This window comes from Phaseolus vulgaris, chromosome 8 (genome assembly GCF_051622355.1).
Source record: "Phaseolus vulgaris cultivar YP4 chromosome 8, ASM5162235v1, whole genome shotgun sequence".
NCBI lineage: Eukaryota > Viridiplantae > Streptophyta > Magnoliopsida > Fabales > Fabaceae > Phaseolus > Phaseolus vulgaris.
The window spans coordinates 1585881-1612483 of record NC_143505.1 but is presented as its reverse complement, the minus strand read 5'-3'; the positions used below and the strand labels follow the sequence as shown (position 1 = coordinate 1612483).

The following is a 26603-nucleotide window of genomic DNA, read 5'->3' as shown; positions in this document are numbered from 1 at the left end:
TTTACTCGTTTCTAGATATGGTCATCCGAAAACTTAAATGAAGAACGAAAATGACCTTTCAGATATCTAAATCCAGAGTATATAACAACCACTTTTGAATTACTGCATCTGTGAGCAAACATGGAGCCTTTCGAATATCAAGATCCGATAATAGCTCAACATCATTATCAGCTAAAACGCAAAAACGTAAATAGTTTTCCTTATCTCAGAAGAGATTTGCACCATACCTAAGAGTAGTGACTTGCTCCATCATCCTGTCACTTCACCACTACCATCTCTACTCAAAATGTATAACACAATAAAAAAACATTCATTTGCTGTTTTTTTTTTTTTAAAAAAAAACAATGTTGAGTTTTAAATTTTATGTTGTAACATGTCTTGAATGATATGGTGATGGTGTGCAGGAAGAAACAACCTTAATGGATTGCAAATTTCTCGCAATGGAGGCTTTCACCAGCTCTATCATCTCATTCATGTTTACTATCCTCTCATCATCACTGCATCCCATACTTACATAAAGAGTGAGAGGTTTAAAGCTATGCATACTTTGATTCCCCTTTATACCTATACCGTTCTCTCTTTTTTTCCCCCTTTTTTGTTGCCATACATTATTAAAAAAGCAGTTTGTACACGTTATTAGAAGCACTTTCCTTTATACTCTAAATAATCTAAACACATATCTGTACTCGTCAAATTTTAGTTTGCAGAATATAAGATGAGTTTTATCTACACAATGATACACTTTTGGGTATATTCACAACTAAACTGTGTTATTACTTCAAGCTGTTGGAGATTCTGCATCGACTAAAAATAATGACAATTCATTGTATATAAGTGGGTGCAAATCTCACCTCATGAGCCGGTTTTATGAGGTTGAGTTAGACTTAAAGTCCACTTTGTAATATGGTATTAGAGCAATTTCGAGCCTATCTTAGCGAGTGTTTGTTAAATTTATCAGGTTATCCACTATGCATTGGTGCATCTAAATTCGCGTTTTTCTACCTGCATTTGACAGTGAAGCTGAACCAACTTTCGAATCAACTGACTTGAACCACCTATAATATGTTATCCCACGCACAAACTGTAACTCTCAGCGTGAAAAATTATATCAAATTGAGTTAAACTTAAAGTTCACTTTGTAATACAATAAAAAAAACTTCATCACTAAGTTTCAGTTTATTAAAATTAGAAAAGATAATATATAAAATAGAATGTTGATATATTAATACTAACAACACCATGTAAACAGAAGAAACATACACTTCACTCTTTAATAAATTATATTATTAAATAATATTCATTTTATTTTTAATTTAAAATATTATTATATTATTATAAACATTTGTTAAATGTATCTTTTGTACTATTCACGTTCTCAACTAAACTTTTCTCATAAAATAATAACCCAAACATTCCTTAATCCCAAAACACTTTTATTTTGGTTGCAGAAAGAAAGCACGGGTAGTTATCACGTGCCTCGCGTACACGAAGAAAAGTAGACTCTTAATTAATTATTATTTTAAAATATAATTTTGTTGTAGTTTTCTTTTAATTAAGAAAGAAAAATAATTATAATTATCCAAATTCGAAACCGAAAAAGTGTGTTTCGTGACTTCACCGTTCACTGCGTCTCCTTTTCTATATTTATATATATTACCATTTTTATTTTCTATTACTCATAAATTGATTCTGCTTTCTCGTGCTGGCGCGTGGACCCCAACCTCCTTCTTCTCCCTCTCTCGAGTCTTCTTCACTCTCAACAAACGCAACTCCTCACCACACTCCCTGCATCGCGTGACAACCACGACCATGGAGATGCTTCGCGGAAGCAGAAGAACAGTCTTCGTCTCCGTGTGCGTGTGCTTTCTTCTGTCACTTTCACCGTCGCCGTCACCGGCGACTGTCGTTAGCGCTTCCCACGGCGTCTTCAACGTCAAGTGCAAGTACCAGGACCGCTCCCTCTCCGCCCTCAAAGCCCATGACTACCGCCGCCAGCTCTCCCTCCTCGCCGGCGTCGACCTCCCCCTCGGCGGAAGCGGCCGCCCCGACGCCGTCGGGTCCGTTCGTTGCTACTGATGAATTCCTTGCTTTGTTCAATTTTGGTTCGATCATCTTCTGAACTGATTGTTGTGTTTGTGTTTGTGTTTTTTGTTTGTAGGCTTTACTATGCTAAAATTGGGATTGGAACTCCTCCGAAGAATTACTACTTGCAGGTGGACACTGGCACTGACATTATGTGGGTCAATTGCATTCAGTGCAAAGAGTGCCCCAGCAGAAGTAACCTTGGTGTAAGCTTTTCATCTTTTTAGGGTGAATAACCAGTTTGGTTCTTAATAGTTTGAGACGCTATAATTTAGTATTTGAAGGAAAGTAGTAGAATTCATAAAAAAAGTCTTTGAAAATGCAATCACATTTTAGTCGCAAATTCAAAATATCTTATAACTAAAGGAATGATATTAACATACTTTAGGAGCACAAATGACAATGAATAGTTAAGTTTAGAAACCAAAGTCACAACATTGAGTTTTTTTTTTGAATTTTCGTACTTTTAAAAGTGTATTATACTTTCGGGGAGTAAAATGCTGATTTATCCCATTTTTTAGTTTAGCTTAATGTTACTTAACTGCCTTCATCACTTGGCTAACGTGGTTGCCTAGGTTTATTTTGTTTCTGTCCGTTATAAAATTAGAATTGATTAGAACTTGAGTTTAATAAGATTTAATTCCTCATTTTTTCCCGATACATATACAATCTTTACATTTTAGCTCCTACACTTACAAACTACAAATTTTAGTCGATATATGTACACTTTTTAACTTGTTTTTTTCCTTATACATGCACTTATTAATCCATTCCAGTCCTTACAATTTTGGATGATTCAACTGGATTAAAAAGTGTATGTGTAGGGACAAAAATGAGTAGCTTCTAGGTATTGGGATTGAAGCGTAAAGATGTGCAGGTACAAGGAATGTATGCACTGTGTAGAGAGTTTTTACATTGCTTGCCATTCAAAAATCATTTTAGGGATGACTTTTAAAGATAGTTATTGATAAAGTCTACAAAATTACCTTACATGGCAGTTTCGGATTGGTTGACATGTAAAAACCTTTTACACGGTCAGAACATGCACTATTTTTACTCTTAGAAACATAGGGTTAATGTGGTATTTTTTGGGTTCACTAAGTGCTTGTTCTGTAACAACGTTGAAATATATGTTGACTGGTATAATCAGGGTGAAATCAACATAAAAACAACTATTTGTTGATTCAGAAAACCAGTGAATGCAATCAACATGTTACAAATTACCAAAGACACCAAGTAGTTGGAGCCAAAGAGAATAAAGCATAGAAGGATGTTTTTTGCTTTGTTACATTCTGTTAACGTGCCAAACACTTCTTTAGGTGCATTCTAAGTCTGCGAGATGATCATTCTCTTACCATGTATCATTTTAATTGTGCCTTGGTAGCTACGTGGGTCAATGTTGTCTTTTACTGTCCTTACCATGTATGTTCTAGCTGTCTGCCTCCTCAAGTTAACACTGACGTTTTTATTCATTTTGAATTTTTTATTTTTTTTTGTGTATCACAGATGGACCTTACTCTCTACGACATAAGGGAGTCCTCCTCTGGTAAATTTGTTCCCTGTGATCAAGAGTTCTGCAAAGAGGTCAATGGAGGTCTTCTGACCGGATGCACTACTAATATGACCTGTCCATATCTGGAGATATATGGTGATGGGAGCTCAACTGCTGGTAACTTTGTAAAGGATATTGTACTTTATGAGCAAGTGTCTGGGGACCTTAAAACCGATTCAGCTAATGGAAGTATTATATTTGGGTGAGTTTTCATGTGGCAGTAATGCATGCTATTACTTTTGATCTGTTGCTGCTAGTGGATGATATTAGTTTCTCATAAGTTGTGAACTCAAACCATGCATGTGTGTTTATAGTAATTTAACATGATGCTTTTGCAAACTTGCAATAACATAATTTCTCATATTATCTTAAAATAAAGTGGATGCATCGGTGCGGTGTGCAGGTATTACTTTTTCAAAGTTTGGTTTTTGTTTCACTAAGAAGCATACAAATTTGGTAAGTCCTCACCAAAATTGATGTTTGTGCCTGAGAAAATACTTGGATTTGATTATAATAGTCAGCTGTCTATTTGAGTAAGATTGAGAGTGAGAAGAATGATAACATTTGTTCTTCTTGCAGTGTTCCTTTTGTTGTGTTCCAAACTGGAATTTAGTGTAGTTTTATTAGCTAAGTTTTGTAATGCGAACCTTACTCAAGCTCAACATAAATTTATGCATAAAAATATTGAATAATTCAGCAATTTGTTCTATCAACGATCTATCAACAGAAACTATTTTGTGGATTATAATTTACTTTATTTTATCCTTTTAGGTTCGGGAAATGCCAAACTTGAATTTAAACTCTTTAACTGCTAAGTTTTCAGTTTTATCAGACATTATGTAAATAAAATAGTTAGTAAATACTGAGGCAATGAATAGAACACCTTAACATATGGAACACTCCTAGAAATGCCTTTTCTAATAACAGCCTGATGTGATTAATGCAGCTTGATGTGATTCTGGAGGCACTTGTGTTTGATAATTAATGATGTGGTGTTATTTATATTTAAAATGAATATTTTGTAGGTGTGGTGCTAGACAATCTGGAGATTTAAGTTCTTCAAATGAAGAAGCACTTGACGGAATACTTGGATTTGGAAAAGCTAATTCTTCAATGATCTCACAACTGGCTTCTTCTGGCAAAGTGAAAAAGATGTTTGCTCATTGTTTAAATGGAATAAATGGAGGTGGTATATTCGCTATTGGGCATGTTGTGCAACCTAAAGTGAAGATGACTCCATTATTACCAGACCAGTATGCAATTCATTTAATACATTTCAGAATTACATTTTTTTTTCTTGTGTTATTAATTACTCTTTTGGGGATATTCTTTAGTTTTCATATTATGTTTTTGTTAGTGACCACATTATATTTTTTTGCAGATATTGTAGTATGTTTTGTGATAGTAGAACACTTATTTTAAAAAAAAAAATCGGGCTAATTTAACCCTAAAACTAGCCCATGAGGTGAGGATTTCCCAAACCTTTATAAGCTCTACTTTCGCCATATCTACAGTTGTGGGATCTCAATAGCTTCTATTGATTGTCACACAAATAGTTTCTAATTCTACTTAAGATTATTATCATTAGTGGTTTATATATCTCTTAAGATTTTTGAATCATACAGAAAGTCCTCCAAATTCTACTTTGTAAAGTTAATTACTTTATCGAAGACTTTAATTCCATGTGTATGGCTATGTAATTTTTTTCCCACAACTAATCCAGATCCTTCACATGAGCTATGTGTTACCATATAACCTATATAATGCGTTTGAATCACTAAATCTTGCATCTTGTTTACTACTACTAAATCCATCTTTCTCTTTTCTTTTAGTCTTGTTTGATTTTAGTTGTCTTATCATGTGAATAATATTTATCTATAATCTAGCTTGTCCCTTATACATTGGTGACATCTCTCAACATCTACACTCTAAATGGTGTTTGTTGGTTTTTTTGGTTTAAAAGATTATTTGAAGCTAAAGTTATCATGAATATTTAGTAAAACTGTAATTTGAATATGAAATGAATTTCATGTTAGTTGATTCTGGCGGTAGGATTTTCTGATGGTGCAAAAGGAAGTGAAGCTTCATTGTTTTTCTGTGGTTTTCTACCATAAAAGCCAGAAACTTTCTTCCCTATATTCTAAATGGAGAACAAGATATCTTTGTTAGATGTTCATGTCCATGCTTGATATGCTGGACTTTGGTCAATTTCTTTATGCAAGGATATTTTTGTTTACTATTATTAGAATTGACATATCAGCCTTGGAAGCTTGCCCAAGTCATTATAAGTAGCATCTAGGCCATAAATGTAGGTACTGTTTGGCCCAACTTTTTTTTGGCTTTTCTTTCCCTTAAAAGGAGAAGTTGAGCCAAACACAGGCTCTTAAAAAAATGAGGACATTAATTTTAATAAAGGAAAATGGAGGAAAAATAGCTTTTTAAAAATTGATAACTACAGTAGTTTTTACTAATGAGCTACATTACCTAGGCCCTCTTATCCTGTTCTTCATGAACTAATTGATGCGGAACAATGAACCAAATCTTTTAGCTTAAACAGAGTTTTTAAGTTAAGACTACCAAACAACTTCTACTTCATATTTTTAGCTTTAACTTGAAATAGCTTTTGAGTAAAAAATAAGCTGGGTCAAACATAATCTTATCTAAGTGGGATCTTAATAAATTTGTACTTATAGTCTCTCTTCTATTAAGATATTGGTTTACAGAAATCTATATTTTGAGAAAATATGACATTTGAAATTTTGTTTTAGGCCACACTACAGTGTCAATATGACAGCAGTTCAAGTTGGAGAAACTTTCCTTAGTCTATCAGAAGATGCTTCGGCACAAGGGGATGCAAAAGGGACAATAATTGACAGTGGCACAACCTTGGCCTATCTGCCTGAAGGAATTTATGAGCTTCTAGTATCCAAGGTATATCAAAGTGTTGTAAATATCATAAACATTTAGGAGGTGAAATATCTCTAAATTTCTTTAAGTAATTGTTTCCCTTACACTTTATTATTGCTATTTACTTCTTATGCATATTCATTTACCCTATAAAAGGGAGGTCACTGAATGTACAAAATACAATCAATATACAGTTTTCTTTTGTTGACTGAAAGTCTTATTTTCTGTAAATTACTAAATTTACGTAACAGTTTATCATACACTTGTCTGAATTGCTTTCTCTTGTTAGATAATTTCTCAGCAAACTGATCTAAAAGTTCAGACTCTCCATGACGAGTATACATGCTTTCAATATTCTCAGAGGTATGATGCATAACGTGCATGTTCATTAATCCATATACTGTACTGATACTATAGCTGGGGGTTTAACGTAATCTATTTTTTTTTTTGAACACACATCTGAAAAGAAATATGCATGCATGTATATTGCATGTAAATGGTGTCTTGTTGGTTGGGAACAAATTCAGGTATTCTGGTAGCTTACTTTGGCATACCGGCTTTAGAAGATTGCTTTGTTGTATGGTTAGTTTTGGAAGAAAGGGCCTAATATTGTGGTTTTGATAATGGTGGTTCATTCCATAGTGTTATACTTTCTCTTAACTCCGGTGTCCACAGTGCGTGGCATATGTCACAAAAATATTAGGGAGGTGATTGCTTGTCTATTCTGTTTTAGGTAGAATTTCCCTTCAACAATGTGTTGTAAAGTAATAAAAAAGATTGGAAGAAAACAAATCAAAAGTGGTTTTGACTTTTGACAAATTCTGTTCTGCTTTGATCTCCTTTGAAAATTGTCTGGTGAGAAATCTTTTTTGAACAGGGTGATTTCACCATTAAGTTACCAGGTCCTCTGCTATCAACTCTGTTCTTCACACACTCATTTAATTGTTTTCTTGTTATTATTTCTTTAGAACTGGTCGCCATCTTCAATATGGCAATTGTAATGCCATGTTGGCATTGTTTAAGCTTTCTGTCCAGAGCATTGGCTTCTCTACTGGTTGTTGGTGTTTGAGCTTATATTCCTGAATCTTCAAGTAGCTTTTTCATAGCATAGCAAGTTTTCCAAGATAGGACCGTTTACTCTCCACTTCTAAATTGCACTTAGAAATTTTTTTCTTTTCCCTTTCATAGATTTTCCATCTTCGTAGATGTCTTATCCTTCTGTTTCCATTTTGGTAGATGTGTTTTCCTCTTGGTTCTACATTTTTTCTATTTTCCCGCACTATTGTAGGACACAGTAATGATTGTATGCTCTGAAATTTCTTCTTATAATTCTGTTTCTGGTTCTGCAGTATTGGTTCACAGATTGTTTTATGATTTTATGCTTTTTGTTGGTTTGCTCCGTTGCACGTTTCCTGAATTTTATTTCTTTTTTCCTTTATTTAGTGGTGTCATCTTTAGTCCTTGAAGATTTCTTATCCTCTCTCTGTATCTTTTTTTTCTGACTTAATGTTTTTCTTGATAATAGCTATAATAACGACATTAACATGTAGCCTATATTATATGTTAAAGGAGTTTGTCAAGGAAATCTTTGGGTTTGTAGTCTCTTTGCCATTTCAAATCTTATTTGCTTACTGGAAAAACTTTGGGAAACCACTCAATCACTAATTAAAAATAACCACTTTACATGATGCAGTAATGTAATGCATTGAAAACAACTTCATATTAATGCATTATTGCTGTGCTTGACATTAAATTTTTCAGAAATTTTGTTTAATAGTTATGTTTTTGAAATATTAAATTCATAATGGTTTAATGTTTTAGTCATTTCAACATGACACTGTTAATATAGAAATTATGCAACTCTTTCAATGTTTTAAAATATTATAACCACTATAACACTTTATATCACATAAAGTTAACATGCAATATTGCATCATATTATTTGAATTTTAATATTAAAAATGTTTTAAATGTACTCCTTGCAATACAACAATTTTTTTCCATTTTTCATTATTTATGGTTTCTAAATTTTCTTTGATTTCTTTTCAAAGGAGACATCCCATCTCTAGCACTAGTTAAATACAATTTTTTGTAATCCACATTGATGAAGTATTCTAATTTTTTTTCGGAAAATTCTATATGCTTAAGCATTGTATTTTATTTTGTTTTCATTTTTAAATAATCTTAATGAGTCTTGTTTTGGGCTGTGTTCAACCTTTTTAGTCGTTTCATGTCACAAATGAATTTAAATATTAATATAAAAGTTGGAAAAAAATCATTTTCATATTAATCAATCAAACAGTTCATGATCTCAAGATGGATAATTTAATAAATAGGTACTTTTTTTTGAAGGTGTAAGTAGGTACTTTCATAAATATCTTTTGATTTATATTTGAAACAAGATTCAGTTTTTACTTAAATAACATTTACAAAGTGAAATCACTTTATCTGCATATATTTTTCTGTATTTTTTGGGACAATAGATATCATATTACTAGCTTTCGTGTGAAAATGTATGCAGTATTAATACTAAAGTGTTCAATAATTATTATTTTTTAATTAATTATGTGTGGTACCTGATAATAATTTTTCATTTTATTTTAGAACAATTTATATCTATTTATAGATAAATAATTTTTTCATTGGGTTGTATTATGTTTCATTAATTTTTTCTTCTATTTTGTTTCATTAGTTTTTTGTAATAATATCCTTCCTTTGCTACTTTCTAAAAAAATTACAATTTAAAATACCCTTTTTTTAATTTAATTTTATGGTGCAAGGTACAGGAAATATGCCTAGTCAGGTAAAAAGGCATTTGCCTCCCACATGGCTATGAGCTATGTTTGTAAGATGGAATGCATTTTTTTGTTAAGGTGTAAACTTCATTATTTTTGGACAATTAACCTATAAATTGTGTTGCATGATTCTCATAAATAATATATGGACTGTGCTTATGACTTTTTGATTTGGCTGATGCCTTCCATGACTTTTCTTTAGTTATGTTACAATATTTTGTAGATTTAGTTTTAGGAACTTTCTTATTATGTATTGTTGGAGTACTTTGATAACTGGACTGTTCCCTTTGTATACGCTATGCCTTTATGTCTATATCAGCTTCAATCAGGAGTGTAATGGCTATCGTATTTGTTGTTGCAGTGTTGATGATGGATTTCCAGCTGTCACATTTTATTTTGAAAATGGACTCTCGTTAAAGGTTTATCCACATGATTACTTATTTCCCTCTGTAAGTATATTGCAAGTCTAGTTGATCTTTGTTTTGTTGTGGTATATATGATGGTTTTATTTGGCTTGTTTTGGGACCTATTGTTAGCCTGCTCTGTCATTATTTGTTGCTCATGCCTCATGTCGGTTATCCCTTTCTCAAGTATTGCGTATAGTTTTGTTTTTGGGTATGCATTCCAACTACTATTACCGATTGTGGTCTTAGAGTGCCCGTCTATAGTATATGATGAGACTGAACAACACATACACTTTGGGTTCTATAATCAACATGACATCTTTTAATTAATATTTTGAAATTTTTTATGATCTTGCTTTGGAACTTTATGACATTTGCTACTTGTGCTTTTCAATAAGGTCATAAATTTGTATAAAATACTTATCCATTGAATGTAATTTGGGTGGATTGCATTTGGACTAATGATATTGTTCACCTAAAAGTAATTCATGGCCTTGGTTCTAATACCGATTGTTGGATTGAGCACTTACCATGGGTCAAAAGCTATAGCTGATAGTTAGAGCGCAATTCTTTTTACTTAAGCGCATAACAGCCCAAGCATCATGATTCAATTGTAACTTGGTCCACCTGGCCTCCGCTATGGGACAATTAATGTCACTTGCAACATTGTTTGGATATATAATACCATGTGAAACAATTTTTAGGCGTGAAAGTGAATCTATCAAAATAACTATAAAAAGAATACATTACAATTTACATTTATGTTCAGTTTCGAATCCCCTTAAAAATAGGGGTATAGAAAACTGGTCTAATTTTTTGTCCCCAAATGTAAGTCAACTGCATCGTGCACTAACTGTAGCTGTATTCTGGACTGAAGTAAGAAAAAGTTGCTTCTACCTAAAGTGTCCACAGTGTACATTAAAAACATTTTGTATTTCATCTACACTGAATTTAGTTTTGTGAGTTCCGGAATGAGTTCTGGAATTGAAAATGCAACAGACAGATTCTCTTTTCCTATTTTGAAGCCTTGTTGATCATTATTTTGTCATTTTAGATACTCAGTAGTTTTAAAATTATTTTTCAAAACACTCGTCAATTAATGTGCAGTACTTTTGAGCATGTTTTTATATGTCAATGATTTTTATATTAAAAATTTTTATATACCATATTATGAATTAAACACTGTTGTGCATCTGCAGGGAGATTTCTGGTGTATTGGTTGGCAAAATAGTGGGACACAATCAAGAGATAACAAAAATATGACCTTATTAGGAGGTATTCTCTTCAAATCTTTTTCTTTACCAATAGTTATTTGCCGCTAATTTTTCTGAATAATGCTTCCAGCTTTAGAATGAGACTGCCATAGCCATTGTAAGAGGGAAGAAATGGTGAATTTTGTGACAGCATTTTGAGATGAAACATTTTTGAACCTGGTTAAATCTGATTTCTGAAATGAATAAGACAAATATATCATAAATGCATATCGTGGAACATATTTTGTGGGATAACGGGAGTTTCTTGACTGGGTCTTTATTATTTAATCATTATCATGTGAACCTCTAAATGGGCTAACTGTTTTTTTCAGAGGTGAAACCCGACCATTTGAAAGTGAAACTCGAAATTTAAATTAATCAAATGCGTTTTCTGGCTTATTTGGTGAATTGCCATAGCAATAGAGTGCTGGTGGCCCTCTCCCTTGCATGTTGGGGTTTTAGCCAGATCTTTGTCCCGCAAGTGTTCAATACTTTGTGCTATACCAACTTAAATTCCCTATTGTGAGTCTGCTGTGGATCAAATGTTTATGTACTGGAGTTAAAATTACTCGGTACTTTACAAGCTAAATATTCTGATAAATGTATTATTTTTACTGGTGGAAGAGTTTTCCAGATATATTTTTTCTAGATGTAAGTTATAGCAGAATTATTATCAATAATCATTTTGGTTCTCCATGAAGTTTGCTTTTCATGACCTTACTCTGCAGCCTCATCTAAATATTTATTTGTTGCAGATTTAGTGCTTTCAAATAAACTTGTCTTCTACGACCTCGAGAATCAGGCTATTGGATGGACTGAGTACAACTGTGAGTATCATATCTTAGTTCTTTATGATATTCAGTATTTTAAATATTTTAATGATGAAAATATAAAATATTTATAGATTTTTGTGAAAATGAATGAGACAAAGTTCCTTATTCTGTGATTTTAATTTTTTACAATCGAGCTATATTATAGTTTGCAAGCTAGAAAAATAGAAAGATAGATAATTACAAAAAGATTCAAGGAATAAACTTTATCACTAGTTTTCTTGTTTGATAATTCAAAATACAGTAGTGCCCAAATTTATTTGAAATTAGTATTTTTGTATTAAAAAAAATTACCACCATGAAATTCAATTCTAAGGATAAAGGGATTGTAGTTTGCATCCAATGAGCATTGTTTTCCTTTTCCACAGATGATCTTGATTTCAGATTGGTTAGTTATGTATAATGAATGAACTATAGATAACATGATTGGTGGGTTATAAGAAGAAGTTTGGGTAGAAAGGGGAATGAAATTTTAAGAAATAAAATTGAAATGAGTTGTATTATTTGTTTTGATAATTGGTGATTTTGGATGGTGTATGTATGTATCTCAGGTTCTTCAAGCATTAAAGTGAGGGATGAGCGCACGGGAACAGTGCATTTAGTTGGTTTCCACTACATTTCTTCTGCTTCCGTTTTAAACGTAAATGGGATGATGATCTTGTTTCTACTTGCTCTGCTACATAAATTGGTTTATTGAAATGGCACCAAATACATATACTAAACTAAAAGTTATGGTAACATGAGTTTTCAGGAACTTGCATGATTTATAAATGTAATCTTGAAGGGAAAACTAGGACACTGACCATTGGGAACCTTCGCTGTGGGTAAAATTTTTGATCCCAATTCCCATAGTGAATATGTAAATTGCAACAATCAATTGTATATCTTATTAGACTTAGCTTGCTTCTCATTGCCAAATGTATAATTCACATAATATTTAAATTAGTTATTGATCACCTTTTTTGGCATGCTTTTCAATTTTTATATCATTGCATTTCTTTTATATCAGAATAATTGAAATGCTTTTTTAATTGACTTTTCAACATGATGTAATAATATTTAGGATTTAAAATCTCTTCATTTTATCTTCTATGATAACCACCACGCAAATTAATAAGAATTTGATCAATAATTCTTTTATCCTTGACTGTATCTTCATGACTTCCTTTTATTAAACAATTTGTACAATCCATTAAAATATTTATTCAAAAGTGTCTTTTTCTTTCATTCTTTTTATTATTAAAATCTTTCTAACTTCTCTCAAATTTGATTTTTTTTTTAAAAAAAATCTTGATGGAGAATGTCATATGCTTTCATAGTTGTTTGTATGACCTTTGACTCAAAACTCATAATTTTATCCTTCACATAAACAAACTTGGATATTATTTTATTGCACTGTTAGAAGTTGGAATGTTGCAAGCGACCATCATCGTTCTTGTAAGGCAGGGTACCACCATTTTATTGGTGGTTTTTTAAAAGTAATGCTGCTACCTAACACTCAAGAAACTTAATTTCTAGAAAATTGTCCAGAAAAATTAAAATATAAGCAAAACAATTTGAGGGTTGAATCTTTGTTGATTCTTAGTTGCGGAGTTTAAAAAAAATATATTGACTATATTGGTAGAGTCATTTATTTATTCAACAAATATCTATAGTACAAGAAACACTATGAATACGAACTAGAGTCAATTACGTAATAAAACTTATTAACTATATAATTATAATCTTGAGATAGTATAGTATAGTATAGTATAATAAAAGCTCTCTAGGCCCATAATCATTGGGCACATATCCCCATGCACCACTACTAAACAATCCATTCACCTCATTATTGCTGTACATCTTTCTGCCAAGACTAGTCTTCCCAAACCCTCCCATTCCGATTATGGAAACAACTTGGCGACGTGAAAATATTATTCAAAACTCATGATCATAAACATATTGTAATTAAAAGATCTTAAAATATAAATACAATCCCAACTCGGAAGACAGTGCATGGGTTTACCCAAAAAAAAAATTATTTTTCCACACAGAAAAGAACCACACTGGCAAATATCATTAATCTCAGACAGCAACACCACATGGAGGTACAAAAACCTGACTCAAAAAGGTCCATAGGAAATAATCCAATTCTATTCAGTTCTCATGTTTTCACTGACTAAATTGGAGATATAAACAACATCCTAATAATGATGCAAAATGCAAAATGAAAAACGTCAGATTGAACATACTATATAATATGAATCTAGAGACTTGGATTTACAAAAACTCCAAATCTACCAAATATACAGAGAAGGAAAATGACCTCCAGCAAAAAAAAAGCCCGGTACCCTTTTTCCTCCAGATATGAAATATATTTGTATATAAGCCCCCGTCTTTCGCCCCTCAAATGCTGTCGAAGGAAATGAAAGATAAATAATGAAAAGAATACTGGCAGAAAACCACCCAAAAATCATCAAAATAATGATCCTTTCTCTTTTAAGTTTTGCAACACAATTTTCCAAACCTTCTCAATAAAACCAGCAAGGCTTGGATTGGGAGAGACATGGTACAAAACTTGTGCTATTGCAGCTGTTTTTCAGCTTCCATTCCAATTACCTTTCATCAAGATAAATGCTCAGATTGGTCAATAGATGCCTCCGATACCAACTTGCCTTTGGTATCATTTGACTTGAAATCTGTATCTGAATCAAAGAAGAGGCAAACCGCGGCACAATCATCAACCTTGCAAAAAGGATATTTTGCCCTCCATGCCTGAACAGCTGACTCAACCAGTGCCCTAGCAGCAGTAGACCGTGGAGCAGATGCTACAATGTCCACGACTTCTTCATTTGATAAAACATCCCAAATCTGCCCAAAGGAATCAAACAGGTTAAAAATATTTCCAGCTATGAGACAACTCCAAACGAAACCCTTACTCTCGATCAAAAATCAAAAGCTCAATGGCAGGATGCAACATATAAAAAGATTTATCTTAATCAACATTCTGAAGGGTTCAGCAGATTCCAAACAATTTTGCATTTTTTTCCTTCTAATGTGATTTCTTTTGCTTTTACAAAATGCTACATTAAATTTCATCCATTTAATCAAGTATATCACAACAGAAAATTATATTTCATATAACCTAATTAGGTGCACAAAAGATTTTAGGATATCAACTGCTAGAAAAAGTCTGAAACATATTTAATTGCACGACAATTTAGAAAATATAAAATTTCAAGTTGCAACAAAATACAGACGATGAGAGAAAAACTAGCTACAACTTCAAAGGAGGGGTTCAGAAAAAGGTAAACAACAAGCTTTTCCAAAAGCTCAACTAGTTAAAAAAATCCAGTTCAAAAGAGGGTAGAAATAACGTGCATGTCTGTATATGAACATGGGTTTAAGATACAACTGAATCGAAAATATGAATTATTGATAAAACTTTTGATATGGAGAAAGTTTGGGGCTAACTGTTGACATTAGTAATCAGCTCAAATAATAATTACCCCCTCCGTCCCTATTGACCCGTTCAGAAAATTTGTTGTCCCATTTTACAAAGGTGAATGATGCATTAATTTTTTTTCCTAAAATACCGTTAATTGATCTGCTTTTACTACAAAATATTAATAAATATCTGAAAGGAATGAGATAAAGTTTTCTTCTCCTAATCTGATTTGAAAATATAATTCAACAAATGTAGATCATAGAAGACAGAATAACAAAAAAAGAGCCCCTTAAGGCCTTACCCCATCTGTTGCCAACACAACAAACTCATCCTTCTCTGTAAGGTGGTGATATGAGATATCTGGAACTGCAATCAATCCGAAGTCTTTCAGGCAAAAGTCTCCAAATGCCCGAGCCATAGCAAGACCAGGGAAATCAGAGTTAGGCAGCCAAACTCGAGCCACCTCAGGTTCATTCTGAAGGGAAAAAACCCTTCCTCTACGAAGCCTAATTCTCTCTTCTTCCCCTACGTAAAAACAAGCTCATATCACACATCCATACACATTGAGATATGCCTCACTGACTGATGTAATGTAACAGAAGTCAAAACAAATTCCAAATCATTCATTAAATCATACAATGAAAATTTAGTTTCACCAATCCTAAATACATTTTTTTCACAATAGTAAAGTTGTTCTAAACCCGAAGCAGAGAAATATATTGGATAAAACAAAGAGACAAGGCATTGAAGCTATACATGCTAAATTAAACAAACAAAGAAAAAATAAGATTTAAGCTCAAGGGCATTTGTATATTAATTCAGGGAAAAAAAAATATATTTCCATAAAGCAGAGGGAAGTCTCTGTAATCTCCAAAGGCACTGTTAAAATGAAAATAAATAAATGATAAATAGTAAAAGCACTGTAGAACTTTCCTCCCCAAGAAGGATGTAAATGCTAAGGCCTAAAAAGATAGGACCCAAAAACCAACATAACAAAATGTTGGCTTTGATATACTCGATCGAGTGACTTTTGTACTAAAAAGTGCTGTATAACAACAAATTGCCAATTTTTTTGTTTCCTTTTATGAAAACTTCTTTCTGTTTTAAAAAAAAGTTAAAATACTTCTGTTCGATAAGAGTAATTTTTTTAAACTGCTTTCAAAACTAGTATGTCTTTTCGGACTTCTAAAGTTAAAAAGGCAGAACATTTCTTCTCACGTCTTCTCCCCACTCATGCTCTCTAAAATTAGATTTCCAAACACACACAGCGAGAGACGGAGGAGAGAGAAAGAGAGGTACTTGGAAGATTTGGCTTCAGGTCAATGGTCAACTGAACAGCAATAAGAGAATCATCGTGATCTCTAGTACCCAATATAGCTCTCGAGTCCCCAATATTTCCAATAACAAGGTCCAGCCCCTGAAAGATCATAAGAAGTAAACCAAGTGTAAAAAACAAACAAGGAAATAATCAAGAGAAGAGTACATTGTAATTTATATTTCTTACTTGCTTGACCAAGGTAACTGCTGTAGTCCCACTACAAAAGCAGTCAATATCAGGATGCATTTTAAGTTCTTTGTCCATGAGCTTACAAGCTTTCAGAAAAGATTCTCTCAATGTAAAAGTAATATCTGTTTCGTCAAGTTCATGATCAGTGGTGGGGCTAGTTTTCTCTTCCACCAGTCTAAATCCATTCCCTTCAGATTTATAACTTCCGTTGGCACTGCTATGATCACTGAGTCCATCTCTACTCTTCTGATGCAAATCCCACTGGGCATTGAGCTTTAAAGGAAAAGAATCCCTAACTTTCTTTGCAACTTTGTGTCCATAAGGTCCGTGACCATCAAAAACACCACAAAAAATGGTATCTTCCTTGGAGCAAAAGTTCTGCACAAGAAAAATAGACAAAGTTTTGTACACACTATTAACATCTATATCAGTAGTCTTAGAGCAGACTGTAACAACAAAACTGTGAGTATCTGAAAACTCAAAATAAACTATAAAAGATGGGTTAGATCTAACTCAAACGCAAAATTTAACTCAAGCAGAGGGGACCTTTCATGTTTTATGAGTATTCCAGCCATGTTTTTTTAGCTGATGTAGGACATTTTTACAAAAAAAAAAAAAAAAATATTCAAAATGTGCTGAAGTGGGATGAGGTGGAGAACACAATTATCTATTAAAAAGCAACAGATGAAGGAATTGGCGACATGACATGGCACTACTAACTACCTAAGAAGATTGATGAGTGTTTGCAAAAGAAATGAACACATGTAAAGGTCAGAAAAAGGTCTACAAGGCTCCACATATCAGCTCAGCTCATATTTAATCCAATTACAGAGAAAAAAAAAGATCTTTTAAAAACAGTAAATCATGCACACTTGGTCAAGCTAAAAGATATGCTAAATAAAAAAATGAAGGCATTACTCACTCGTTCATTGATTTAAAAAAAAAATTGTAACTAAAGCAGAACACCTTCTCAAGTTTGGTTCCCTTTCAAAGATATAACTTTTTAACTTCCAAAATGCAGAAAAATAAAATAGTCTTCATTTCTATTGCCGCAAACCGAAAGCATACAATTATACAAATCCAATGTTAAAGGAGTAATATCCAAAAGAACATTAATAGATGCTGAGGGAAGGGCTAACCTCCCAAACAAGCATAGCATCTTGGTTGATCCCTTTTCTTCCTTGCTTACAAAACATGGATGCAACCTCGCTTGATCCATTCGAGGACATTCTCCCGGGCACTCTGAAATCAAAGGACGAGGAACCCCTCAACCTCCTCCTCTTCCCATCCGTATTGGAATCAGAAAGAAGAGGATCGGAACTACCACCAGCCCCAACCTCCGAAATGCACGATCCCATTCCCAGTGCCCTCACAATGTTCAGAAAACACTCGAAACCCGCCAAACACTCCGAATCAGAACCCCTGGGCTCCCCCACCATATCCGTCCCATACCTATTCAGCACCTCCACCGCCTGCCATCATCACAATCATTTCAGAAAATCACAAATCACCACCAGATGTTCGGATTCAGAAACTAACACTACCAAGCGCGAAAAAAAAAATAGCAATTCGAAATGGAACCTGAGTCATGATTGCAACGAAATCCGATTCGATCGAATCAACGCAAATTCAACAGCGTATCCACCTATTCAACAGTAACCTCGTCGAAAAGCGCGTGAAATCAGAAGTGAAAACGTTTATGTCAAATATAGTAAAATCAAAACCGTGAACAGAAAAAACGAATCGAGATTCTCGATCCAGCGCCCTTTCCCTTTCTCCTCTGACAGAATCAGTCGTGAAAACCGAAAACCGAATCGAGGAATGCAACAGAAATCAGGGTTGAAGATGAAACGAATTAGGCTTTGGCGTTGGTGTTGGTGGTGTTTGAGGAAAACGTGGAGGGCAGCGCTACCGTCACGAGCGGGTGCGTCACCGGCAGGTGGTGATGGCTTTGGACCAATGGCTGTGACAACAGAACAGGGTTTGTTTCTCCGCCACGAAAAATAAGGAATATATTGGTTGAAGCGAAACGAGACAGTGGATCAGAACGACACCGTGTAATAGCAGACCCACATTTTTTTTAAAACAAAACAAGGTTGTGATAGATAAGGCCGACACGTGGCTTGGACGGTGCAGATGATTCCGTTGCTCGGAAGTTGATGGATAGGATTATAGAATCAGAAAAACACATAATCATTGTCTTGTATTATATTATAACTAACCCATACTCATTAACCCAAAAATAATGTAATAATAACAACAAATTCAACTTTTTTTTCTCCACGCTTTAAAGAATTTTTTTGAAAAGGTTTGACTCGTTGTAAATTTAAATATAGTCGAATTTATTTAATTTAAATAGGAGATTAAAGAATTCAATTATAAAAATGTTTATGTGAGTCCAGTTATATGTCTTTTAATAATAAAATTGTGACGAAGTTTCGACTTCTAAAGCGAATAATATATTGAATTTGGTGATTGATCCTACTGATATCATCTCAGCATACTTAAAGTCGAAACATTGATGGGACGAAATTGATGGGACGAAATTGATGGAAAAAACGCACGCGGAAGCAACACACAGTCACGAATCAATTGCAAAAAAAAAAATAACACAAGATTTAACGTGATTCGGTCGTCAACTGCAACCTACATCCACACGGATAACTATTAGGTTTTCATTCTATCCTATTGCATACCAATTACAAGTACAATGATATCTTTAAATAGAGATAATAAAGGGACACAATGATTAAGTGCACTCACTAAGTCTACTCAGCCCAATCCAATTGGTCATGACTTCATACCCAACAGAAATGAGGTTCCAAAGATAAATGATTGTTTCCTTAGTCCTCCACTAGAGTTTTGTTATTCTACATCCAATAGTCAACTAAGGAGTTGATATAAAAAACAATTTATATATATATATATATATTTCAACGAAACTCCAAACTTCAAAACAAACAATATTTCTACTTTGACGATTAATCCTAGCGGTATTATCTCAATAAACTTAAGTTAAAACAAATATATGAGCTAATTTTTTTCTTTTATTTTCATATCCATGCCTTTTTGAAATCATTATTTTTAAAACAAAATGAAATAAGTTAAAAAACTGAGTTGGAAAAATAATAATGCAGATGCCTAATATGAAGGATGAAGATGGTGTAGTTGTCAAGGTATCGGTTCAAAGAGAGTGTTGAATTTGGTAAATGGCTAAGTTCAATTGACTAAGTTCAATGTTCTTTATCATTACTGAGACCTTTTTCTTTTATGCTACACTCCAAAACCATCAAATAATGTTCATAGAGTACATTGATTTCATGTCCCCAAAAGAAAGTACTTTGATTTTATCCTTAAAACAACACTTTGGGTATCACTTTAATTCTTAATTTTTTTATAAAGAACAAATCATTAAAACAAATCCTATCCCATTTAAGCTTTTTCAAAGAGATTAAAGTCATGTTTAATCCAAATTTTATTTTATCTTTAAAGCTTAAGTTTGAAGCGACTTTTAAATCATAATAAGCTTGTTCTTACACAGTAATGACTTAAATATATTAATTAGAAAAAGTTATATTAATTATGACCTCTTTCATTAAAATATGGTATTTGAGAAATAAATTTTAAGTTTTAACTTAATTTGTCAAATAATTTCAACAATCACCATAAAAACCAATCACAATAAAAACAATTATGATACAATATTAAAAATAAATTTAAATCTAATTCAATCTCGTAAAATTAATTTATAAAATAAAATTTATATTCATATATATTAAATATCTTAATTTTTAATCAATGTGAAATTTTTGACTCATGTAAAATTGGTTTTTTTTCCTTCTGCTATAAATTAATTTATTAATTTATGCTCAATTAATACACGAATGAGATGGAACTGTTATTTGGTTAAAATGAATAAAAATTGCTTGATAATAAGATATTTATTATTATTATTATTTCTTACTTTATTATTAATGTACAGATAAAGTTATGTAATTGATTATATAAGATTTAAATCAACGTTACAACTTTTCAAACAACTTTACAATTTAATTTTTACTTTCATTTCCTTTTCATAAAACAATATTTATTCTTACTGTGTTTTTGATTTATTTATTTTTCTCATTTATCCATTTTCACTTTTTTGGTTAAATTTAGAACATTGAAGAATTGTCTATTTTTTATTCATAAATGGTGCTGGTGATTTGTTTCTATCACCTTCATTTTCACAAATTTATTAAAACACTCCAGAACGTGACCATGTTGGTGACTCAGTCAACAAAGTCCACGATTTCACTATTTGAATACAATATTGTTTATAATAATAACTGTTTTTTTAAATAATTGAATAAACATTTACATACGAAGACAAATAATTTAAAAAATACATTTTCATAAAATAAAAATATTTATATTATTGAGTAAAAAATATTACATAACTTTATGTTTATAAACTATTTTTTTTTATCTTAACGCTGATTTTTTTTCTTCTAATTTCTTGGTTAGAAATTAATCTTATTTACATTACACGTAAAATTATAAACGAGAATAATTTTTTCATTTTATATATTATTTTGATAGATAAATTTAGAGTTTAGATCACTCCATTATTTATGAATTAATTATATCATAATAAAAATTATAATAAAATGTGGATCTCAAATTTATGGAATTCTAACAACCTTTTATTCATGTGTCCTTGGTTTCAAGCCAAAGTGGAATAATTACAATTTTTTCCTTAAGCAAACGTGATATCCCAATAAAACACATGTTTATTTAAATTTGTTATGATTTTAAATAATACAATTCATCTCATAAATTTTTAGAACACACTTTCTAAAAACAATTTCATACCTTATGCTTTCATTATTGGCTTCACAAAAAATTCATCAAAATAGTGTTACCTTCTTTCGAAATTTTATTGTACTTTTAAGACATTTACATACGGATTAAGAATAGTAATAAAAATACGTCTTTCTGATACACTTTTATTAAAATGTGTACTACATTCACTTCACTTATTTATTAATTATTGAAGAAATTTATGTGAGGAAAAATTAGGGGGAGAATAGCATCCAGGGATAACATCAATTATTTTGAGATGAATTAAGAATATTAAATGGGTTAATAACTTAAGACGAATGTAATATTATCCCGTATGTAACATTATAGTTAATAACTGTTGGAAAAAATAGAAAACAAAATAAATCTTATCTTAATAAGATAAAGAACAAGCAGCAGAGAAATAAAAATTTATTGTATTCAATTATATCCTTTTATTAATAAAAGTTCTTTAAAAAAAACTTAAAACCAAGTCTCTCAACTTTAAAGATGCAATAATATATATAACAATTTCTTTGTAAGTTGCATATCTTTTGATTGTAAGTTACGTTACACATAAGATAAAACTGCTATTATTTATTTATTAAGTAATGATTTTCCTGGTAATTGGATGAAACATTATCACATTATTTCACTTCCAAAAAATTAAGAACCATACAAAATAAAATAAATGACTCCCAAGAAATGATATTTGTTTAATGAAGATATTGAAATTTACATTGCAACCAAGGAATGTTGATAATGATAGTGACAAAATGCCCCCACAACGTACATATATACCAGATACAAATTTTTCAAATATTACAAATAACTTTAACTTCTACACAACAACCAAGAAAAAAAGCTATATGAATCCGCACACCGCCATACAGTTCAAAATTATTGCATACCAATAATTTAAAGAACCCTTATTAACTTACACTTTCAAAGGGATTGGCACAACAATATCATCACATGCTAATAAATGTAATCTAAGTTGATGATGCAGCTTTGGAAGAGGGATTGAAAGGAACCTGCTCAGCGCATGTAAGGTGTTCATGGGGCCCTGCTTGGTCTCTAGTAACACCAAGAAGATCAAGATAGTATAGGTAATGGGAAACGATATTGTTCATTGTGTCCACATCACCTTGACCACAAACACCATCCCCATAGAGAATGTTCATTGTAGTGCCAAAACCAGGAACACGATTCTCCAAAGTGTCATTCTTTGTAGGCTTCCAGTTGCCAACGAAGGCATCATGAGCAGAGGGCTGATACTTCTTTATTGGTGTCATCCATCTCCAGATTGCAGCCTGGAAAGCAAGGGTTGCATTCTGTTCTATGTATTCTGGATGGCTTAGAAGATCCACCTTCAAAGCTTCTCCAACAGCACCATAGTTGTAGTTCCTGGATTGATGAGTATGCCATTAAGTATAACCTCCACATTCAACAAGCACAACGATGGTGATAAAACCTAATGAATCGTTTTTTTATTGACTGTCTATATGTTTCAGCTTTCATATAAAAAGCTCCAATAAAATATATCCAGAACCGCCTTTCATGACAATATGCATAAAATACAAGTAGTCTTAGATGGTATTTAATTTTATAAATGGCCATTATGCTATTGTGGCCAAATATCTACCCATTCAGACCAAACAGAACCAGAATATCAGAACAATAGAATGTATGGAATCAGGTTTAAGATTTGATTGGTCTTACAGAAAATCTGCACATGCATATATTTCTTAATAATTTTCATTGGTATCACTGATAATTTAAGAAATCATCTGCGGAAATACAGCTCTGTTTTTCCCAATAACTGATAAATTACTGTTATTCTCTATTGAATCTTATCCTACTTTATCTCTTGTTGCAATAGGTTCTTTCTTATTACAATAGTCTTCAAACTTTGTAATGTAATGCCCATTTAACTCCTATCTTTACTTTATTATGATTTGAAGAAACTATAATTGCCACAATGAGCAGCTAACTGATATTTTGAAGGTCTTAACCTTATAGTAGTTATCTGCCTATGAAATGTGTCATTTAGATTGCTAAAACAATTAGTTTCTTTGCCAAAGTGAGTTTGATGATCGTGATCATTGACACATGTACTTCGGATTAATTAATTGGGGATAACACCAGAACCTAACTGCTATCCATGAACTCCATTTTTTCAGACAAGAGAGGAAGCTATGAGTTAAGAACAAATAACTTTGTGGTGTGTGTTAACCCTTCGACAAGTGTGACTGATTTGATAAAGATTGCTCAGGGATATTGCAGAAACCTTGGAACAAAACTGGTTACATTTGAGAAGAATGGAAATTTTCAGGAATCAGAAAGAAACCAAGACTAGCTTAGGTATCTTTAGTTATCTCTTATGAATTAAAAAGCAATTTAGTCAACAATGAAAAATAAGCCGGGAATCCCAAAACCAGGAAAATATGCTTCTATTATCCGTACAGCCAAACAAACATACGCATACCAGAAAATGGGAATAGCTCCACGTCCATAGTAATCAGCACCGGGAGTACAGGGGTATGTGAGTTTGAAATAGTCATCACAGTATGACTGCATAGGACTCATTTCATGATTGTAACAAAGACCCCAAGCAAGAGGTCCTCCAGTAGCCACTCCATAACCACCTGGTACAAGCATCATAAGACCAATCAGCACCACACACTTGTCCAATTAAAACACAACTAATCAATCACCTTACTATATGAAACTCTCAAAACACAAACAATGAATCCAAAACAGATGTCTCCCACGAATTATCCTCTCACCAAACATCTCTCATACCTCAAAATGTGGTTCAACATAACAGACACCATATGTCAATCACAAATAAAGTCATTTAAGACAATACATGTGAAACCAACTAAAGATCCAAATTCCCTTCCCCGAATTCAATTTTCCACAGATTCCCACATTCAACAACTCAACCGTCAGACAGAGATTGAACAACACATGTTTTAATTCAATAAACCAGATTCAAAGCACCCATTCAAAATCTGATTGGTCATTTCTTGATCCAAGAATTACAAATGCGATAACTGTGTGAATGCATGAAAAAATTAACAGCACAGAGTCCAGTTCCAAACAAACCAGGTTACAGCATAATGATAAAACCAGACACAATAAGAAATCCAAATCATTGAAAGTTTCCAACACCACATACATCGCACTATTTCAAAATTGCTTGCTCGACAAAATTTTTTTTATCCCACACTCGCAAATTCCACAACTCAAACCGTCAAAGAAAAATAGACAGACAAGATCAGATTACACATGTTTTTTCGACAAATCAAACTTAAAAAACACGTTCAAAATCAGAGAAGCCCAGTCGTCATCCAACAGTTAAAACGCGACAACGGCGAGAATGCGTGAAAAATTGACTGCACCGACTCAATACCAAACAAATCAAGCTTTACAGCATAGCAACCAAACCAGACAACACAGCAACAAATCCAAATCATCCAAAGTATCTACTCAAGCACCACAACACACACAGATCTCACAATCTCAAGACCGCAAGCTCAACCTAAACAATTTTCCACACTCCAAACCAAACACACACAATCCATAAACAAAATTCACAAAATGTGGATGGTAGAGAACTCACAAGAGGTCTTGCTGCCGACGTGTCCGAGGAACGCGGCGACCTCCATCATCTGCGTGGTCTTGTTGCCGGTGGTGCCGAAACCTAGCGGCTCGAAGAGCGCGGCGGCGGCAATGAAGGAGCGGTAGTCCCAAAATCCGACAGCGTGCGCCACCGGAGAGTTCCGCTTGGAGAACAGATTCTCGAACTGGTAGGTCTGGAAGTAGTCCGTTATAGTGAGGTTACAACAGTAAATTGACCACCCCTTGCATTCCCAACCTTTGTCGCAGTACTTCTTCCCGTTCTTGTGCTTCACCAGCGTCTTCACTTCTGACTCCTGCTGCGCCTCCACACGCGCCGCCGCCACCGCGAGTACCACCAGCGCGATTGCCACAACAGCATTTCGCTTCGCCCTCTCCATCTCTCTCTCACTCTCTTCACACGCGCGCACTGAGAAGAGGGAGAATCGATCGAATAATAAGAACACTATGAGTTGTTCTGGTAGAAGGTCCTTCTCCAATGGCGTTATGCGTGCTTTGTGTGTGTGAGATTATAGATCGAACACTTTATGGGAATCGACGGTGGATGATGTGTTGATGCGACCCAAAGTGTTCGATGTTTAAGTGAGAACAGACTGGCTTTGAGGCAAAGAACCTCATTTCTCCACCGACACCCAGGGAGGACACGTGAAATGTCCTTATTGCCCTTTCTTTCACCATTATTTAGTTAGTTGGTAGGTCTTTTTTTTCAGTCTCGTTCTCGCGGGTCTTCTCTAACCATAAATTATTAGCATTTTAAAAGTCTCTTAATTTTAATTATAATTCCTTAACTCAATTTCATTAAATTAATTTATTAAATGAGATTTATACTTATTTATATTATAAGATATTATAATTTTTTTAATCGATTGAGATTTTTAATAAATATGTAAAGAATAGATAATTTATAAAATATAGTCTAAAAATAATAATTATGATAGTTGATCTGATAGTTTGTTAGTAATTATTTATGTTACTCAATGTTGGACCTTAACTTTTCTTAAGTAATTATCAAGTCATCTTAATAATAAGATATACTTAAATAAGAACTTAACTTAAATTATTACTACAAATTAATTGTTTTATTTGAATTTTTATTTTTAATTTTATAAGTTTATAAATACCTTAATTTTATGAAAAAATATATTTATCCTACTATTTATTAACACATAAAATTATTGGTATTCTTACTGATTTAAGCGAATTGAAAAATCTTTTATAAATACACTACTATTCGTTTAAACAATTTGGAAAATATCTCAATAAGTATATTCATAATCTTAATTAAACTAAGATTAATTTTTAATATTAACATGTTATTTTTGATTCATGTATATTTATTAATCATTGATAATAAAATAAACTGAAATTAAAAAAATTGAT

At 32.7% G+C, this 26603-nt stretch overlaps 3 protein-coding genes across 3 annotated transcripts; 1 reads left to right on the top strand and 2 right to left on the bottom strand.

Moving 5' to 3' along the window:
• The first annotated feature begins 1607 nt into the window (after positions 1 to 1607).
• On the top strand, positions 1608 to 12801 carry LOC137826985 (aspartic proteinase 36). The gene is made up of 10 exons (XM_068633153.2): positions 1608 to 2057; positions 2159 to 2288; positions 3589 to 3836; positions 4660 to 4887; positions 6403 to 6565; positions 6831 to 6904; positions 9698 to 9785; positions 10940 to 11015; positions 11749 to 11820; positions 12375 to 12801. Exons 1-10 carry the CDS (start codon positions 1810 to 1812, stop codon positions 12518 to 12520), a joined length of 1473 nt encoding a protein of 490 aa, XP_068489254.1. The 5' UTR covers positions 1608 to 1809; the 3' UTR covers positions 12521 to 12801.
• Positions 12802 to 13843: 1042 nt separating this feature from the next.
• Positions 13844 to 18946, bottom strand: LOC137826986 (putative protein phosphatase 2C 33). Its single transcript, XM_090293801.1, has 6 exons — positions 18339 to 18946; positions 17897 to 18229; positions 16755 to 17135; positions 16550 to 16667; positions 15552 to 15775; positions 13844 to 14673 (listed from the first exon to the last, which is right to left on the bottom strand). The coding sequence occupies exons 1-6, from the start codon at positions 18345 to 18347 to the stop codon at positions 14428 to 14430; spliced, it is 1311 nt and encodes a 436-aa protein (XP_090149927.1). The 5' UTR covers positions 18348 to 18946; the 3' UTR covers positions 13844 to 14427.
• A 3328-nt stretch (positions 18947 to 22274) lies between these two features.
• Positions 22275 to 25945, bottom strand: LOC137825827 (chitinase-like protein 1). Its single transcript, XM_068631617.2, has 3 exons — positions 25207 to 25945; positions 24067 to 24226; positions 22275 to 22985 (listed from the first exon to the last, which is right to left on the bottom strand). The coding sequence occupies exons 1-3, from the start codon at positions 25601 to 25603 to the stop codon at positions 22571 to 22573; spliced, it is 972 nt and encodes a 323-aa protein (XP_068487718.2). The 5' UTR covers positions 25604 to 25945; the 3' UTR covers positions 22275 to 22570.
• Between the last annotated feature and the right edge of the window lie 658 nt (positions 25946 to 26603).